The sequence below is a fragment of the Alligator mississippiensis genome, chromosome 5 (assembly GCF_030867095.1).
Source record: "Alligator mississippiensis isolate rAllMis1 chromosome 5, rAllMis1, whole genome shotgun sequence".
NCBI classification, from domain to species: Eukaryota; Metazoa; Chordata; order Crocodylia; family Alligatoridae; genus Alligator; species Alligator mississippiensis.
In genome coordinates, this window is record NC_081828.1 from 33,151,398 (window position 1) to 33,165,465 (window position 14,068).

A 14,068-nucleotide genomic window follows, 5' to 3' on the forward strand; every position below is an offset into this window, starting at 1 on the left:
TGATATCAAAATACAGAGAACTTCATCAGTTGTAAAAAAGATATACATTTTCCTATTTAAATTGTCTGTTTTAAACACAGCTGAAGCCACCACAGAGGATGGCTCTCTTGACTCTGTATTTGCCTCCATTTTAATCCTGAACCCTGAAATGCCAACACTGTAGTCACTACTGTCCCGTATAAGGAAGGTCTGATGATATTTTCTTCAGAGCCTACCACCACTTCTGAAGCAGCTGGAAGGAAGTTTGCTGCATCTACCAGCTTGCCTGCGACTACCTACATCTTTGATCAGTGCTTTCAGCTCATCTTCCAATGGCTTTACACTGTGAAAGGCCAACCATATTTAATATTAAATGTTAAGGATTTGGGGTTTTTTTCTTTATGTGAATTTTGTTTTTTAAACAAGTACTTAGTTTGAAGTATTAAATACTTCAGAATTGAAACAGTTCATTAGTGAAGGGAAACGTGAACTTGTGAATTCTAAACGGAATCTTAAAGTTTAAGGTAGAAATATCATGCACCATTAAAGGAAATAACAAACAATTAGTAATCTTTCTCTGCATAGGTCTCAAAAATCTAAGGTTATGCGTAGGATGTGGGTTTTACTTTGGGAGTACTATTACAGAAAATCTGTGGTGTTAGACAAGGTCATGACATAGTGCAGAGTGCTTGGTCTATACACATTTAAAACGTACATTTATAGAACAAATGAAATATCCACAACAGACACAGCAAGCAATATGTATGTTATCAGGACAGTGAAAACATTAAGAAAATATTTGCTAAATCTAAACATTTCTAAAATTAGAACTTTTTTTGCAATAAGAATAGTTGAACACCAGTGAATGAATACACCAGTTTACTGTAGTAATAGAAACTTATCGGGAGTTGGCTTTCATGACTGAATGTCAGGACCCAAAGCCCCACTGATGTAAGAAGTCCCACTGTAATTTCTTAAGAGCAAGCAACCAGCCTTAAAAGTGCATGGTAACGAAGCCACATTCTCTGCCTTCTTTTGGCAAATCAAAGTGAAGACCCTAAACCTCAAGCAATCATTGAATTCAATGGGCTTTATCTAGGCAGAATAAACAGGAATAAGTTGCCAGTACTACAAGTGTTTAAACATCTATTTCATTCCACAGATTTGTTTTTATTTTATTCTTTTTCCATTGGCCAGGACCAAAAAGGAAGACCCTGGTACAAACAAAGTAAATATGCAACTGTGCAAACTGCCCACCATTAATATAACAGCGATAACAACAAAGATGAAGGAAGGCATAAATGAACACTGAAAAATGTTCTAATCCTGGAATGTCCCTAGCCACACAGGCCTGGCAAGAAATTGAACTGGAGATAATGTCAGCCATTTCAGTCTCAGCTCTAGATGTGCGTGGTGCCACAGAGGGCACTTGAACAATCCCAGGTGAAATTCATGATTATCTGAGTGTGGGCTAAACTCCACAGTTAAAATATGCAGAGTCCACCCTGAACAGCAGAAGAACATTTCTGAACAATTTTTTGTATGCAAATCTATGGGTTTAGTATAATATAAACAACAGTTTATAGAGCCAAATCAAAGGAAATCAGCATATTATGTTAGGTTATTGGATCAGTAGCAGATGAAAGGAAGCTCTTTTCCTTCTGAAGTGTTTTTTCACTGATTTAGAACTGTCTACATAGCAATAATCTGCCTCAGCTTGCTTTTCACTGCTATCAGAGGAGGCTTTTTAAGCTCTTGCTGTGTGGTAAAGACACTTTGCATTAAAAATGTAAATTAAGTTTATTAAGAAGGGTAAATGTGGTGACTAGTGGCCTTTCAGTGACTTCAGAGTGACTCATTCTAGACTTTCAAAAAACACATCACTAACATCACATACCACTATTGATAAGAGTAAAAAAAAAAAGTTTCCTGTAACTTGAAAAGATGGAAACAATTTCTTTACTTAACAGTAAGTACTTGGAAAAGTTATTAAACAGAGGTCAGCAAAGGGCTCTAATTCTAGAGAACCAGTGTTACCAGTTTAAACCACAGGAGAGAACACTAGCGCAATCATGGATTTCCTTTATAGTTATCCTTGGAGAAGTTTATACATAGTTGAAGAAAGGGGAGATGCAACAAATTCTTTGAATTTGCCTGAAACGTGCCAATAGGAAGTGATGTTACCTTCTGTCCAGATCAGCCAAACTAACATGTGAACGAGTTCAGTTTTCTTAAAATTGTTATCACTGTTCAAAATTTCAGTCCAGTTTCTCAACTCACCAGTGGGTGATTTTGAGTGGAAGGCAGCAGATATAACAACTCAGGGAGGTGGGTATGCATGAGAGCAGCCCATTCTCACCTCCTCCATGCTCATCTCAAGACATTCTGAGAGGGGATGGACTCTCCATACTTAAAGGTTTTTAACGCCCAGCTCGACAAAGCCCTGGCTGGAAAGACATAGTTGGGTATGGTCCTGCTTTGAGCAGGAGGTTGGACCAGATCAGTGGTTCCCAGCCTTTTTTATACCACGGCCCAGCAGGAGCAGGACGGAGCATGCAGAGCTGGCTGCCACCCTCCTAGGACTGCCCCACTGTGCAGCTTTAACTCCGGAAGCTCAACTTTAACCCTGGGAAGCCACTTGCCCAGGAGTCCCACTAGATGGCTTAAATGACCTCCTGAGGTCCCTTCAAACTCTAATTTTCTATGATTCTGCCTTTTTATTGGCCAGAGCAGAGAGAACTGGACCAGCTGGTTGGCTCTATTTTTTTTACTGCCCTTACAGCTTCAGGAAGCACAGCTGAGTTAACAGCAACAGGATATCAATAGGTAACATTAGGAAGTTAAATGTTTCTGCTCGTTGCAGTTGGTGCAGAAGAAAGGCTTAAAAAGAGCAATGGAGACCCAGGATTTTGCTGATGGGTTTTGTGCCCGTGAAGAAGAAGCATACCATAGGTTCCACTTGGTAGCCATGCCCAAATCCACTTAACCCCAGCAGGAGTGGGAAGAAGACATAAGTAGGCCAAGAAGGAGCTACCCTAGGTGGTTTGGTTACATGGTGTGAATTTACTTAATCTACACTGGACCCAGTTTATATAACCTTTTTCTGAGGGGTGTATAAACTAAGTTTAAACTGACAAATAAAAATGAAACACAAAGAAAGAGCAAAAGGAAAGAGGACAGACAAGAGTGACAAATCATGCATTTACTTAGGCAGTTCTTCATGACTTCTTTTAATCATTTCATGAGTTTAAGTGCACAGTGCTGTGCACATACTATATTGTATATTTGCTTTCAGTTCTCTTTAAAACTGAGTGCACTGGATTACAGAGAACTGAAAATGAACAGATTTGACCTTTATTTTGTTTAGGAATATCTATTGTGGAATGGATTTTTTGCACCCAAATATGTTCACTCAAAAGCTAATAATCCCAAGTCTGTGAACATTAGGTGTGCCTTGAATGACCAGGATAAAAATGACATGCAGGGTCTTAAATAATACTTATCACCTCTCATGCAAGGTACCCAAGTAGCCTACGTTAATAAAAAAAATGCCAAGCTGCTAACTTCTTTTTATCCGCTATTGTTTAGAATTGACCCAAAAACAGTGATTTAAAATCTAACACCTGCATATGTAAAGTTAAATCAGTAGTAATGTGGGTGTAGTGATGTTCAGTATTACGAATTTGAACATCAGTGTCTTGCACTTGCACCTACGAAACATTTCACAGAAAACTGCACAAGTTAGGTTAAACATAGTTATGGGTCCCATGTGGACCTGACAGTGAACCTCTAGAGCTTCTTAGAAAAGCACCCTCCCCCTCAAAAGGAAGGTTATGTGGTGAATTAACTTCCTCCCTGCATCATTGTCAACCCTGAAGTACCGAGACAAACGCAATACACCAAGTTAAGTGCAATCACTTTGTTTCAGAGTCTGACACCCACTCCTTACATGTACTTCATGGTTTTAGAACCTGCCTTAAATAATAGCCCAGTTCAACCCAAAGGCCTTTCTGCTTCTCTGTGTTTGGTCATAAAAGGGCTACCATAAAGTGACTGGGAGGAGGCAGATCCTTCTCCACTGAGGTTAAACCCCCCCCCAAAAAACAAACAGCTACCAAAAGCATTACAAAATAGAATTTTACTCCCTAAATTTAAACTGCTACATTTGAAAAATGTACAGTGCTTCTGCTGGGAAATGCTGACTTGTGTTGAAGCAATTTGTTTGTATTCAATAGATCTAGGATAAACAGATATTTACACTGTCCATTTTTCCATCCACTTTAATTAAATTTCAATGGATATAAAACTTGTAAATAGGATCATCAGTGGACAAAGAGCTTAACTGAGCAAATTTTCTATATTCCCCCAAATCCAAGATAACATTGAATTTAAGGCAACCCCCCAATAATTAGATTCTATCCATGGAAAATCATAAATTCGTTATAATTTTCCATGGCTGGAATCTAATTATTGAAATGTCACCTTGAATTCATCTCCCCTCCCACCACTATGGCAGGGAAAGAAGCAGCAGAGGGAGGGAGGTAGCTAGACCCCTACCTCTTCCTCCCCTACTCCTGTCTGCCCGTGCCATTTGCCCTTATCACCTATCCCCCTCCTGCTGCTCCCCTGCCACTCACCCCAACCTTGTGCCTATCCTCACAGCCATTCACCTGTCCTACCTGCTACTTACCCCCTGCCAGTGCCTGCCCCCTCAGCTCCTTGTCTCCCTGCCGGTGTCAGCCCCCTGTTGCGTGAGTAGTGTTCCGCATTCTCTGGTTTTTATTTAAAAATAAAATCTGGGAATTTTGGGGGGTTTATCTTCGAAACATAAAAACTGGGATGAAGCCAGGATAAAGGAAGAAAAGGGGGGGAAAAAAATCAGTGTAAATCAGGGGAAAAAATTGGCAGTGAGAGAGGGAGAGAGTAAGAGTGGGACTAGGGAAGGAGTGGGGGGAGGGGTGCGGTGCAGCCCGTTGGCCGCTCCTGGGGCTGCAGCAGGGAGCAAAGCAGGGGGAGCTGTCAGTGGATACATGGCGGGGGGGTCACGGCTCTTGCTGCTACGTATCCCCCAGACATCGGGCTCTTTTTGGGGGGCCTGTGTCCCTGGATCTGAGTGTGGGATGAGAGCAGGCTCCTGCTGCAGCCCATCGTATCCAGGGTCAAAGCTGGGAGCCCTGTGCCCCCAGCTGCCCCCTCCTCCGGCCCCCATGCAGTCACTGCCACCCCCCCCCCCAATACAGCTGCTGCCACCCCCACCCCCTGTATCCAGCCAGAAACCTGTGCCTCAGGTAACTGGCACAGCGACACTTTTAGCTTACTGGTACCACCCGTTTTTCAGTTCAGATCCCCATTAACCGGCACAAGTTGGGAATGGGCTATATCAGGGAATTTATCAGTTAATAAAAAGGTAAAAAATGAAAATGAAAAACACTATGCATGACTCTCTGATGCCCTCCCCACCCCACCCTCCCCCTGCCATTTGCATCCATGCCACCTGCCTCCTCCCACTGCTTCTTACCCTGTGCAATCCCTCTGGCTCTGACCCTAACCAGAGGCACAGAGCACAGGGTGGCCCCAACCAAAAGAGACACTCTCTCCCCTATAATCTCCCCAGTCTTCCCTATATTTGGCCCCCCCCCCACTACCATGAGGTCTCCCCTGTGTTCCCCCTGCTGCATGAACCATCCTGGCCATGGCCTGGAGCAGATGGCTAAGGCTCGAGCCACAGCCACTGCCTGCCCCGGGCCAATACTCATATCCAAGATGAGAGCTCCCCCCCAACTCCATGTTAAACAAGGGGACTCATTGTGGATTTAAATAAATACAGTAAATGCATTTGTATGAAAAAACACCAGGCAACAGCAGTGAGGCCTATTTATATAGGATCACTATGTGAAATGCATGTTAAATGAAGCCAAGTACAAGGTCATGCATCTAGGAAATACAGAATGTAGACCATACCTACAAAATAAGGGGCTGTATCCTTGAAAGCAGTGACTCTAAAAGGAACTGAGTGTAAAATTACACTGTGTAGTTTTGCTAAGTGGTTAGACAATGGATTTGGGAAGGATGGTTTGGATAGGGATGATCCTGCCTGAGAAAGAGATAAGGCCAGATTAACCTTTTAGTAGGCCCTAGGCAATGAAATTTGTGGGCTCCAGGACAGTTGACAATCTTCCCCCCCCCCCCAGCACTTCCACCCATGGGGAGTGGGGCTGGAGCCACTGCTAGGAAGCAGCTGCCACAGGGAAGGGGAAGGGAGGCAAGCCCATCACAGGGAAGGGTAAGGGAGGCAGACAGGGCCATTCACGCCACCACTACAGAGGGAAAGATCAGGGCCCCCGCAGTTCAGACCCCTAGGCATGTGCCTAGTTTACCTACACGTTAATCTGGCCCTGGGTAGGGGACTGGACTAGATGACAATTGAAGGTCGCTTCCAGCCCTACTTCTCTATAATTCTATGAATTAGAGATTACAGTGAATAAGTAACCAAACCTGAGCACTAGTGTTGTGACAGAGGGAGAAATATGATCTTTGAATGCATAAACAGAAGTCATGATGTGAATTTAACATGAACAAAACATGGATGAGAAATATAAAAATAATTACAACAATTCTAGTATCCATAAGCTAAAATGAATATTGAAAAAAAGAGGTTGTAGAAAAGAGCCTCAAAATTATTTGAGTGCTAAAGAAAATGTGCTGGAGAAAGAGAGAGTTCAGTTTGTTTAGATTTACCAAAAATAAATTGAAAGATGTTTTGATTACAGTGTACAAGTACCTTAAAACAAGGAGAATAAAAAGGGTACTTAAGGTCTATTTAATCAATCAGAAAAAGGAACACGAACCAAAAGGATGGAAGTTAAAGCCAGACAAATTCATTTGTACTAAGAAACATGTACTGTTTTACCATTGAAACAAACTACTAGGGGGAAGTGGTGAATTTTATACCTCAATGTCTTCAAATCAAGACTAGATTAACCTGCTTTAAAAATCAGGCAACTTTTGGGTAACAGGAGGAAATTCTATGGCTTATATTAAACTAGATCATTTAATTGTTCATTTTGGCCCTTATACCTATGTACTAAAATGAATGCAAAGGAACAATATGCAGCACCTTCTATAAATGAAAATGACCGACCAAAACACAGCAATCTTTTTTATCTTTCTTCAGAGAAGATAAGTAAAGTATCACATATGAACTGCTTATCTATGCATTTTTAATGTACCAATCACTGTAATATATAGACACTATGTGATTAAAACAAATGATTATTCTATCTTTTAATCAGCTTTGTGACTGCTGCACTTTAGGAAAAATATTCCTATAAAGGACACTTTATACAGAGGATATTTGATTTATTTAAGCATGGTAGCTTGCATAACAGTAATCACTATTGAAAAAACATACTGGAATACATAGATGAGCTCAGGGGTTAGGAAAAGATATAATTAGTTGAAGAATCACGGGAAGAAAAAAGCTTGGTCACAATAAGCAAGAGAGGTATGGTTTTGAAGGCAACATTTCAGAGGGGAAGAAGAAATCATAACCAGGATGGAAGTTGAGATACACCTGTAACTGAAAACTTACAGGGAGGATAGCCCCTGCAAAAAAACTCTCTAGGGTGACGTAACGAAATTCAGGTAGGATAGCTGTACCATAACAGAGACACAGTATGGCATTAAGTCATGACTTCTGAAAGGCAAAAAAATAGAAAGTAGATTGTCATTTATCATTCCTAGAGCAAGAGTTAGGCCATGGAGTGAGAGCGCCAAAAGTAGAGATTGCAAAGGAGAGAGACAGTCAAGATAGGAGCCAAAAGGAAGCATGCTCAGTTACTACAGGGAGAGGAGCCTCACTGCAAACAGGATTTCTACGTGATAGGTCAAGTTACAAAATCCAGAATAGATAACACTAGGACAAGGCAAACGTGGGTTTAGGATAACTCCCATGAATTTGTTTCTAGTAGGATTCAGTCCAAATAAGATAGATAAAAAAGGTTGAAAACCCCAGGTCTAAGTACTCCTGGTGACCGGACACCGAACAGTGGAGAGGCGGGATGGGAGAGTGGCATGAAGCCAGATGCTTAGCAGGGAGGCAGGGATGGTGGCATGCAGGTGAGGATGGAGCGCTGCCGCCTCCCAGGAGCAGGGCTGTGGCAGAATGGAGAAGCTCACCGGGCTGAGGTGAGGGCAGCAGAGCCTCTCTGCAGGGTGGAGAAGCTCACCGGGCTGGTGTGTGGCAGCAGCGGCTGCTATGTGCAAGCTTCCTCATCCCACAAAGGAGAGCTGCTGCCCTTGCCCTGCCCCAGCTGTGCTCCTGGGAGGCAGCAGTGCTCCACCCCCGCGTACCCTTAGAACAGGTCCAAGTACCCCCAGGGGTACTCATACCCCCACTTGACAACCCCTGAGAGAGACTGCGGAAAATTGGCTCCAAACAAAGCTTTTCACCTAGAGGGAAATGTTCAGTCTTTGAAACATTCAGTGGTAGAAGTCTACAAAGGCAAAAAAGGCAAATATACACGCTAGAGGTCATGAGAAAACATACTATTTCTTGTCACTGGCTTGTAAGCAATACATAACTTACAAGAAGTGTAATTTTGGATACATAACAACATCTTTATGTATCAGAATGGCTCATATTTAACAGTAGAGCTTTCCCAACATTTCAGTAGCACAGTCTTATGCTTTAATGAGAAGGAAAAAGGAATAAATGGAAAGGAGAAATGTTAAAGAACAGATCAGAACCAGAATTAAGAAACACTTTCAATGTTTATGGTTGTCATTTGTTACCTGGATTTCTAGTTCAGCAATATGTTGCTGGAGTTCTGCCACTGCAGCAATGTGGTCTGCTTCACGGAGCCTTACTGCCATCACTTCTTCCTTACTCTGAAAAGAAAGAACAGGGTTAAGCTGCCAAAGCAAAAGTTATGACTCTCTGATTTCAAAACTGAATATTTGTCTGGGTAAAAAACAAGACAAAAGCTAACCTACATAATAAAATATACATGACTGATATAACCAAAGAATGCTAGTGGATCTGGTTTTAATTTGAACAAATTGTATTGTATGAACATCTCTTAATGCTCAATTTTAGGGCTGTGCAAAGCTTTGGAGGACATTTGGCCCGATTCGGGGACCGAATCTCAGAATCCGAATTGAATTGGGAGACCAATTAAAAGCTTTGAATCAATTCGAAGCATCCGAATCAATTCGGGAAAAGATTTGGAAAAGATTCGGCAATTCAACCATAGACTAAACAGGCAGCTAAAACAGCTGCCTCCAGCTGGTAAGTCTGTTGGGGTTGGAGGATGGGGGAGGGAAGGGGCATGGGGGAGGGAAGAATTGGGGCTGGGACAAGCTGCCTAGTCAGGGCAGGGGGGCACGGGATGTGGGCATGGCAGTGCTCGGAGCAGGGGCTCTGCCTTGCTGCCACCTGCCCAGCTGGGTTGGGGGGACAGGATGCAGGTGCGGCATGCTTCCGGCGGAAGGGGGCAAGTGGCAGTAGGACATAGGCCCCACTCCCAGCGCTGCCATGCCCACATCCCGTACCCTTCCGCGTTGGCTGGCAAGCGGTGACAGCACCTGCTCTTCCAAGCTGGCTGGCAAGTGACAGCAGTGCAGGGTCCCCGCTCCCAGCGCTCATGAACACCACGTGCCCCTGGAGGCTGGGGGGCCACGGCAACTGCCTGCAGGCAGCAGTGGAAACATGAAGGCAGCGTGCGGGGAGCTCCCGCAGGCAGCCACAGCTGCGTTGGCTGCCGGGCAGGGGTGGTGAGCACCGACCAGCAGTCAGTGACCACCCGCAGGTGCCACCAGCAGCAGCAGCCAGCAGCAAATCGAGGGCCGCTCACAGACGCCACTGGCGAGGGGAGGAGGGGTGGCAAGTGCCAACTGGTGGTCGGTGACCACCTGCAGACACTGTCAGCAGCAGGGGGGGCAAACGGCAACTGCCCATAGGCACCACCGGCAGTGTTGGTGGCGCTTTTTGCAGGGGGTGCACCACCAAGCTAAAGAGGTGCATGTGCACCCACATGCACCCCCTACACGTTGCCAATTCCAGTGCTGATATGGGCACGGCAGCACTGGGAGCAGGAGCTCTGTCCTGATGCCACTTGCTCCCTTCCGCCTGAAGTGAGTCGCTTCTGCGTAGTGCCCCCTTCCACCCTGCACCAACTGGGCAAGTGGCAGCAGGACAGAGCTCCTGCTCTGAGCACTGCTGCGCACATATCCCGTGCCCCCCCTGCCCAAGTAACATGACCCCCACCCTGGCTGGGCAGCTTGTCCCAGCCCCAACCCCAATCCCTCCCTCTCCTAACCCCAACAGACTTACCAGCTGGAGGCAGCTGTGTCAGCTGCCTGTTTAGTCTATGGCCGAATCGCTGAAGTGGCACCAAACCTTTCAGATCTGACTTGGCCAAAATGAATTAGGAAAGTGATTCAAATCTCTGAATCAAATCACTGTCCTCTGAATCGGATGAATCCAAAGCGAATACTTGATGCTTCACACAGGCCTACTCAATTTTATTAATTTGGGTTAGCAACTATACCACACTGTAAAATATGCAAGATGTGCGACCAGTTTATTTGCTAAGAAAATCTGCAAGTAGCTCATAGTCAACCAGCTACAATGTGATAGGGCTAATTAATGCATGTTATCTAATTCCTGCCAGAATTGTAGTTGAGCAAAATTTAAGTTCGATTTGGGTAACACATTCCATATTTCATCCGAGTTTTTAGATTTGAGTATCAACCTCTCACAAAAGAAATGGGGAATGTTTGGTTCTCTAACACTGTATTGTATCATTGGCTTAGTTATGTCTAAAATGCCAGATACTGCACAAACACCTATTTAAACACTCCTTTCTGTAGAATCATACATGCTTCTGTGGTACAGACATATTTCCAATACAAACTAGGCCTAGACTTGCTTTCTTTGAGATGACTAAAAATAAGCCAGAGATGTATGATTGATAACTATGATTAATATAGACAAACTATGGTATTTTAAGCCCACAATATCATTCTAAAAGCATATTTCAAATACATAATTAATATATTTGTGCAAACTATTCACAAACACTCTAACAGATTTAGCAACTATTGCATTAAAGCATGTTCTTACCATCTTATTTTCTGCATGCACACACACACATATACGTTTTTTTAATTTTACTTCTCTGAAGTATAAGTGGTATAGTTAACTATAGAGGTTAAATATTAAGTGCATTAATAGCTTTCCAAAGCTTTTCATAAAGCTTGTTTCCTCATCCGGGAAACAAGCAGGATGAACTGAAACAAACAGGATGAACTAGCGCTCCTGCTTGCACTAAACACCTATGACTTAGCGGGGCTAACGGAAACCTGGTGGGATTCATCCCATGACTGGGCAGTACATATTGAGGGTTATAGACTGTACAGAAAGGACAGAATGAGGAAGAAAGGGGGAGGGGTTGCGCTCTATGTCAGTGAGCATTATACATCAACCCTCATCAAGACAGAATCCAAGGATGAGGAAGTAGAAGGATTGTGGGTTAGGTAGACCCCTACCACCAAATCCCTTTCTCCTTGCCCCCCATGTAGCCTGCTAAGTGGGCAGAAACAATTGGTGATGGACAGGGGGGACAAGGCTGAACTCCTCAACAAGTTCTTTGCCTCAGTGTTCCTAAATGAGGGGCACAACAAGTTTCTCACTGGGGTTGTAGAAAGGCAGCAGCAAGGCACCAGACTTCCATGCATAGACCCTGAGATGGTGCAGAGTCATTTGGAAGAACTGGATGCCTTTAAGTCAGCAGGCCTGGATGAGCTCCATCCGAGGGTGCTGAAGGCACTGGCTGACATCATTGCAGAGCCACTGGCGGGAATATTTGAAAGCTCGTGGCGCACGGGCCAAGTCCCGGAGGACTGGAAAAGGGCCAACGTGGTCCCCATTTTCAAAAAGGGGAGGAAGGAGGACCCGGGCAACTATAGACCTGACAGTCTCACCTCCATCCTTGGCAAAGTCTTTGAAAAAATTATCAAGGCTCACATTTGTGAGAGCCCGGCAGGACAAATTATGCTGAGGGGAAATCAGCACGGGTTCGTGGCAGGCAGATCGTGCCTGACCAATCTAGTTTCTTTTTATGACCAGGTTACGAAACGCCTGGACACAGGAGGAGGGGTGGATGTCGTATACTTAGACTTCAGGAAGGCCTTCGATACGGTATCCCACCCCATACTGGTGAACAAGTTAAGAGGCTGTGACTTGGATGACTACACAGTCCGGTGGGTGGCGAATTGGCTGGAGGGCCACACCCAGAGAGTCGTGGTGGATGGGTCAGTTTTGACCTGGAAGGGTGTGGGCAGTGGGGTCCCGCAGGGCTCGGTCCTTGGACCGATACTCTTTAATGTCTTCATCAGTGACTTGGACGAGGGAGTGAGGTGTACTCTGTCCAAGTTTGCAGATGACACAAAGCTATGGGGAGATGTGGACATGCTAGAGGGCAGGGAACAGCTGCAAGCAGACCTGGACAAGTGGGCAGAAAACAACAGAATGCATTTCAACAAGGAGAAATGCAAAGTGCTGCACCTAGGGAGGAAGAATGTCCAGCACACCTACAGCCTAGGGAATGACCTGCTGGGTAGCACGGAAGTGGAAAGGGATCTTGGAGTCCTAGTGGACTCCAAGATGAACATGAGTCAGCAGTGTGATGAAGCCATCAAAAAAGCCAATGGCACTTTATCGTGCATCAGCAGATGCACGACGAATAGGTCCAAGGAGGTGATACTTCCCCTCTATCGGGCACTGGTCAGACAGCAGTTGGAGTACTGCGTGCAATTCTGGGCACCGCACTTCAAGAGGGATGCGGATAACCTGGAGAGAGTCCAGAGAAGGGCCACGCGTATGGTTAAGGGCCTGCAGACCAAGCCCTACGAGGAGAGACTAGAGAAACTGGATCTTTTCAGCCTCCGCAAGAGAAGGTTGAGAGGCGACCTTGTGGCTGCCTATAAGTTCATCACGGGGGCACAGAAGGGAATTGGTGAGGGTTTATTCACCAAGGCGCCCCCGGGGGTTACAAGAAATAATGGCCACAAGCTAGCAGAGAGCAGATTTAGACTGGACATTAGGAAGAACTTCTTCACAGTTCGAGTGGCCAGGGTCTGGAACGGGCTCCCAAGGGAGGTGGTGCTCTCCCCTACCCTGGGGGTCTTCAAGAGGAGGTTAGATGAGCATCTAGCTGGGGTCATCTAGACCCAGCACTCTTTCCTGCTTATGCAGGGGGTCGGACTCAATGATCTATTGAGGTCCCTTCCGACCCTAACATCTATGAATCTATGAATAATTTATGAAAACTAAATTGATCTAGTTTTATGAAAACTTAACTTCTCTACCATTTCACATATCTTAAGATAGATATAATAATACCCTTGTGATGGTCTCTGTATACCCTGGGTGCATTTACACATGACACTTTAATGTTCAGTGGACTGTTCTACTGCACGTTAGCAGGTCACAGCAAAAATCATGCTGAAGCGCTAATAAGCAGTAGAATTAGTCTACTGTACATTAAGCGTCACAAAAAATTGCCTTTGCTACTGTGCATTAGTGCTGCTACTGTGTCTTTATCTAGTACCTTGTATTAGAGATACTAAACTTAATGTGCAGTCACAAACGTGCATTAATGTACATGTAGACTTGTCCTGTGAACAGGAAAAATATTAGTTATATGGAGTCCATTTATGAAATGACATTAAAAACATTCTTTCCCTAAAAAAAAAATCTACTTTGAATTAAGATAATGCTTTCCAGTATAATGTAAAATTATTATAGTGCATTTTGTAGAAGTTCTGAAGATTTTTTTTAATTACTCTTACTATTCCACTAAAGGTTTTTTGCTGACAAGAAGGTGATACTACCATGTACAATACATGAAGTGTTTTGGTAAATGTAGTAGGATTTAGCATGGTTCTACTGAACCCCAATTATTGAAAGTGCTTTAATAGTTCCCCTATTTAAAGGGTATTGCCTTCAGTTAAAAAAATTTTCCAGGTCTGAATTTATTGGAAGGAAGGTATTCAGGTAACTCCAGAATATTCAAGCAACAGGCTT

At 44.1% G+C, this 14,068-nt stretch overlaps 1 protein-coding gene across 6 annotated transcripts in view; it reads right to left on the bottom strand.

Moving 5' to 3' along the window:
• Positions 1 to 14,068, bottom strand: part of EVI5 (ecotropic viral integration site 5) — a 170,441-nt gene that overhangs the window by 41,479 nt on the left and 114,894 nt on the right. For 5 of the 6 annotated variants that reach the window (XM_059728053.1, XM_059728052.1, XM_059728050.1 and 2 more), the window contains one exon: positions 8,773 to 8,868. The exons of the other annotated variant lie outside the window; for it this stretch is intronic. In XM_059728053.1, the coding sequence (XP_059584036.1) occupies positions 8,773 to 8,868 (96 nt within the window). The remainder of the gene's footprint in view (positions 1 to 8,772; positions 8,869 to 14,068) is intronic. 6 annotated transcript variants of the gene reach the window in all.